Below are 6,441 nucleotides of genomic sequence, written 5' to 3'. Positions count from 1 at the left end.
CATGAGTTTGAAAGAGAGCAAAGAAGGATGTATGGGCTTATTTGGATGGAGAGAAAGAAGAAGAGAAATGGTGTAATTATAATCTCAAAAATAAAATAAAAAAACTAAAAAGAAAAACATAAAGAAAGAAAAAGGGAAAACAAAACCCAGCAACAGCAACAACAAAACCCAATATACTACAAAACTCCAGTGCATCCATTCTCAACAGACATTATTAGAAGACTTGCAAATAACCCAAGTATCTGCTAAATGTTTCATGGTGTTACTAATTATCAGGGAAATGAAAATATGAGCTAAAAGGAAATGTCATCTCACATCTGTTAGAAAGTTGTTGTTAAAAGGCAGAAGATCTGGACTTGGTGGTATAAGCCTGTTATTCCAGCATTTGGGAAACTGAAATAAGAGTATCAACAATTCAAGATCAATCAGAGTTCCATGGTAGATCCCTTATAAACATAACAAAACAACAAAATAATAAATAAATTTCATAACTCAAAAACAAAGTAAAATGAAAGTTGGTGATGATGTGGAGAAAGAAGTCCTTCTTCACTCTTCTTGGGGTTATTGCCTCATGAGTTATTATGGAAATTAGTTTGCAAAACTAAAGAAATGATGGAGATGAGCCAAGTTCAGTTCAGAGTATTCATGTCACAACTCCCTCATCAGGACTCTATGGACACCTACTTTCACATGAATGTAAACTCATGTAAGAAAACATATAAATAATTGAAAATATTCATTATCAATGAATTCTACTTCTGTGAATTTAGACAAATACAATTTTGAAAGTATTTCAAATTACTGTGCAAGTCCATATTTACTGTTGTGTTATTTTTGACGATCAACATATGAAAACACTGAAATTTCTTGCCCTTGGGGAATGGATAAGAACAATGTGATAGACAATGACACACTATTCAGCCTTAAGGAGGAAATATACATAGCCAATTGTTACAATTATATTGTTAAACTAAACCATATCTCATATTTCAGGCATAAAAAGATAGATAATGCATTATTTCAGTTGTGTGGGATATTTCTTAGACTTACAGAAGCAGAGCATAATGTTTGTCAGAGCCTGGAGGATAAAGAATAATGTGAAAGGCTTTAGTTTTTATGATTCTACATTATAGCTATGATGGCCAATCTTGGTTATCATCTTGACTGCATCTGGGATCAAGTAAAACCCAAGCATTGGGTATACCTGTGAAGGATTTTCTTGATTGGATCATTGAGATGAGAAGACCCACATTAAATCTCAGCCACATTTTCTGGTCCAGCTTTCATAAAAGAACACAGAAGAAGGAAGCCTTTGCTTTTTTGCCTACTTGCTCTTAATCTTGCTGGCAAGTTCATCTACTCTACTGTTAAGCATTCCTTCAATAGTATTAGAAACTTTTTCTTCGGGATTTCACATAGACTGAAGACCAGCTGAGATATGTAACCATGTGTACTGAACTACTATCAGATTCTTGTACTTTGCACTGGGATATAGCTATTGTTGGACTAGCTGGACCACAGCCTATAAATCACTCAAATCCCCTTTTATTATGTTCATTCAATTCATTATGTTTCTCTAGAGAACTATGACTAAAACAATAGTATATAACATTACCTACTGTTCCAAATTATAAAAATCAGGACAAAGAGATCTTACTCTTTTAACCATAAAAATGCCTTAAAGAAACAATCAATCACCCAAAGTGATATGTGCATTCTTGACTTATAGTGACCACTTCACAGTGTATATATTTACCCAAACATCAGTGGTAACTTGAAATATGTGTAATTATTACTTTTCAATTTTACACCAATAAAACTAGCAAAGAGTTGAAAGAAAGTAAACAATACTGTTGATGCTTTTAAAATATGACTGTATATAATACCTCTATATGCACTTTGCCTTTCTTTGTAGAAATTTTTATCCATAGAGTATATTCAGGTGGAGACATACAGATTAGTTTGCTAGATTTGTAAATAATTGGTTAAAATTTAGTCATATTTTTGCTATTGGTTTATAGCTGAGTTTCTACAGATATTTATTTTGTCTGAGTGAAATTCTTTGAAATATGTATCAATATGTGTTGTAGATTAGTGACTGCAGGATCCATTTTAGTGACTAAACTCTGAGGTATCTCAAAGACAGAATAATCTCCCACTTGTTTTATCTTTCTCAACCTCTGTACTCAAACCCAGTCTACCAACTGATCTCTAAAACTGTATAAACTTGAACTTTATTCCCCTTAAGGGAAATCGCTACATTTGAAGCAAGACTTTGGTAACTGGTTGGAAATTAATATTCCTCATGTTTTTGTTGTAGGATCAATTGTCAACTGGGAAAATGTAGGTCAAACTATATACTCACCATAATTTTTATATATGAGATTTTATACATACGTTTTTTGGCCCAGATTGGGTTTTATTATTTGATAATTTGTCCTCAAGTTGTTCACTCATGATATTTTCTTCAAAGGTTATGTTTCTGTAAATCTATAGTGATTGTCCTTGAGGGCATCTCTGGAGATACATAGCCTACCTTCAAAATTACAAGTAAGGTCCCAATGAATCTAATTAGAGGAAAACCAGCATTGGAGATACGATGATAGGGCATTTTGTTATTCTGTGCTGTATAAAATATCCACAGAGTTGGTTCTTCCCTTAGAATGTTTGTCTACATCAGTATTCATGTAGCTGGGTTTCCAGAATCTGAAATGATAAACCCAAATAAGAATGATGGAATACAGATTAAGACTATTTTCATCCTTTAGGCAACCTGAGTTCAACTATACCTACATGCTGGTATACCTGAAAATCCAATGTTTTAAAGGCTATTTCATTGTTTTACTTTTTTGTGTAAAACATAAATTACAATTATTTTTATTAAGTATCATTGGTCTCCAACAAAATTTACCTATGTAGCCTCAGCATGCATATTTAAAATTTATTTACCATTTCTAGAGATTTTTCCAAAAGAACAATTTCAGATTTCTGTGTTGCAAATCAAGACTAAAATTTTTCAATTACAGGATGTTCCAAATATTTATCCTAACAAGGTTAAAAAGTAATGCTTCATAGTTTTTTTTCCTGAAAGACTGATCAGCCAGAATTCTTGCAAGTATGAAGAGAATTCTTCAGGTGGAAACATTTCAAAATCCAGATTAGAGTTTGTGTTGTTTTGCTCTCTCTTAAGAGGCGGAATCAATGTGTGCAGTTGTCATCATTCAGGACCAGTAATCAGGAACCACACTCCTGAATTTGGGCTAAATGAATATGCCCTTACATAGGTAACTAATGATATGTATTTGTTTGGGGTCTTTTAAAATTTTGTCTGTGAAGTTGTGATAATCATTCCCATTAAGGGTCCCTTGTGACTATTAAAATGTATGTGGATTCATATAAAACTGTAATGCTTCTGGATACCTTAATATTATAAAAAATATAATAGTATATTTTCCTGATTACTGTTTTTAACCACTGATTTCTAGTGTAACTACTTGAGGGATCTTCCACTGGACAGGCAGTTGATAGTGTCAACTCAGATCTTCTCCTAGCATTGTTTACTATGTTAAGCATTAGAGGATAATGTAGCACTGCAGTAGTTGAATGAGGGCATTTAAAGAAACTAGCATGATCCTTAAGCCTGCTGCTACTTCAGTTGATATAAATAGCAGGACAGGTAAGAAGAAAAACAAAGTCAGCCACCAGGCTTAGTGAAGGGAGGAGTATACAAAGAACATAGAATAGAGGTAGGTGCTTCCTTGAAAGTAATGTAGGACAAGGGGACAGATTCTTTTAATGAATATGTATAAATGTGATGAGAGAATAATGCAATATGAGGGGAAAATTGATGATGTAGGAAATGGAGGGGAAATACGAGAGAGTGTCCTTGAGAGTGTTAAAGAGGTGGGCGGTAAGATGACTCAGCTGGTGACAGAGCCTGCCTTGGAACCTGATGACTTGAGTTTCCTCCCCCTCCAGGACCCACTTGGTGGAAAAAGAGAACCGACTCCTGGCAATTGTCCTCTGACCCCCTCATGTTGCCATGGTGTGTGCAAATGTGTGGCATGATAACTTGGTATATGAAATCCATTCTGTCCCCCTCCTCTCTCTTGTTCGCTTGATTATTTCCTCTTGTCATTTCATCCTTTAACAAAAGGCTCCTTGTTTCCTCCTGCATCAATAGCATAAATATAAATAATATTTGCAACAAAACATAGCCTTTCATAATTCATAATAAATGTGTATCATATGATTTTATGCTTATTTCTGTTTTGCTCAACAGTCTCTTCGAGTAATTGTTATTCTCTTAAATGGGCACTTTATATTTAATAAATTTTCTGTCCTGTTTATTTATTACCATTTATTTTACTTTTTTTTTTTGCTTCCTCTGATGATAAATAAAACAGCAAAATGCGTCCTCACGTTCTACGACTTTAATTTCTTTGGAACAGATTTAAAGGATACAACTGGTGAGGTGATAAGTACTTGTATTTTTTCATTCAATATATATTGCCAAATTGTGTCTAAACTATAAAATTTCATTGCACTTCCAAGTACAAAAATATCATTTTCAACTACACAAGTAATTTGTTGTTGATTTGATAGATATAGACTCATGTATGGTTTTTATTTTTCTACTTTAGAATTTCAGCATCTTGTGTTTTTCATTTTCTACTAATGTGTGAATTTCAGCATCCGATAATGTTTTCATATATTTGTATGTATTTGTTTTACTTGCTCTTTAAATATTAAATAAGTTTCTATTTAAAATCTTTTAATTATATTTTGATTTTTTTGAGATTATAATATACCTTATGTTGTTGTTTTTATTATTTTCTTGTAAGCTTTTGTTCCTTTTATATATTAACTTGTTTCAATTCTACATTATATCTTTAATCCATATTATTTTGTTTTTTCTTATTGTACTTGTTTTAGGTATGATTTTTATCAGCCACTAGATAGTGTGAAAGCTAGTTGTGACAACTCATTTATTTCACAATCTTTTCTTTTCCCTCATATGTCTCTAATTTCTTATATCCCTTTCAATTAGCCTGTAAAATCACTGAGTTTGGAGACTCCTATTTGTGTTATCGATACGTTCAGGAGTAAAATAAACCATGATCTCTATTTTCTTATTTTCAGAATGAATAAACAATATTTACAAAATTTCATGAAGTCATTGATATAATTTCAAATAATTTGTTTGACTCCTGACGTAAAAATATACAGAAAGATATATGGAACAAAGAAACAATGTGACTGAATTTGTTCTCTTGGGCCTCACTCAGAGTCCTGAAGGCCAGAAAATATTATTTGTTGTGTTCTTAGTCATCTACATTGTGACAATGGCAGGCAACCTGCTCATTGTTGTGACTGTTGTGGTCAGCCCAAGTTTAGATGCCCCCATGTATTTCTTTCTTGGCTATTTATCATTTATGGATGCTGTTTATTCAACGACAGTTACACCAAATATGTTTATAGACTTACTCTATGAGAAGAAAACCATTTCCTTCCAAGCTTGCATGACCCAGCTTTTTATAGGACATTTATTTGGTGGTGCTGAGATTTTACTCTTGGTTGTCATGGCCTATGACCGGTATGTGGCCATCTGCAAACCCTTGCATTATCTGACCATCATGAACCAACGTGTGTGTGTTCTGCTGTTGGTGGTGGCCTGGGTTGGAGGTTTTGTACATGCTGTAGTCCAGCTTCTCTTTGTATATAACCTTCCTTTCTGTGGCCCTAATGTCATTGACCACTTCATCTGTGACATGTACCCTTTATTAAAACTGGCCTGCACAGACACGTATGTTATTGGCCTCACAGTTGTTGCCAATGATGGGGCAATCTGTGTGGTCATCTTTTTGCTGTTGCTCATTTCTTATGGGGTCATTCTTCACTCCCTGAAGAATCTCAGCCAGGAAGGGAGGCGCAAAGCCTTATCCACCTGTGGCTCTCACATCACTGTGGTAGTCCTCTTCTTTATTCCCTGTATTTTTATGTATGTGAGACCTCCTTCTACATTACCCATTGATAAATCATTGACTGTATTTTACACTGTTATCACCCCAATGTTGAACCCCCTCATATACACTCTGAGAAATGCAGAGATGAAAAATGCCATGAAGAAACTTTGGACAAGAAAAAGGAAATGAAGTGAGAGAAATGTCATAAAATGATGGCTGCTGAGAAATGGAGTTAATCTTCTCTAGGGACTGTTATGTGATCAAACATCCAATCTCAAGTAGCCACTTCTAGATAACATATACACAAGCAACACTAAATGGACTCAGCAAGTTGAACTTATAAATAAATAAATAACTAAATAAATAAATAAATCTGTAAATGTCCATAAGAAACAGTAATAATTAAACAATGAGTCCATTATTTTTTTGAGAGAGTGAGGTGACATGGGTGGAGTTCAATGGAGGCAATGGAAGG

General features: G+C 33.8%; 1 protein-coding gene across 1 annotated transcript; it reads left to right on the top strand.

The window, feature by feature from the left end:
- Positions 1-5,237: 5,237 nt before the first annotated feature.
- LOC128101264 (olfactory receptor 4A15-like) lies at positions 5,238-6,155 on the top strand. The gene has a single exon (XM_052724229.1). It carries the CDS (start codon positions 5,238-5,240, stop codon positions 6,153-6,155), a length of 918 nt encoding a protein of 305 aa, XP_052580189.1.
- The last annotated feature ends 286 nt before the right edge of the window (positions 6,156-6,441 follow it).

Source organism: Peromyscus californicus, unplaced genomic scaffold (genome assembly GCF_007827085.1).
Source record: "Peromyscus californicus insignis strain IS unplaced genomic scaffold, ASM782708v3 Scaffold_7__1_contigs__length_154581171, whole genome shotgun sequence".
NCBI lineage: Eukaryota > Metazoa > Chordata > Mammalia > Rodentia > Cricetidae > Peromyscus > Peromyscus californicus.
The sequence above is the reverse complement of the archived record's forward strand: the minus strand, read 5'-3'. Positions and strand labels throughout refer to the sequence as shown.

Excerpts from the sequence above, each read along its gene's own strand:
- LOC128101264 (XM_052724229.1), top strand. The coding sequence starts at position 5,238 with ATGGAACAAAGAAACAATGTGACTGAATTTGTTCTCTTGGGCCTCACT.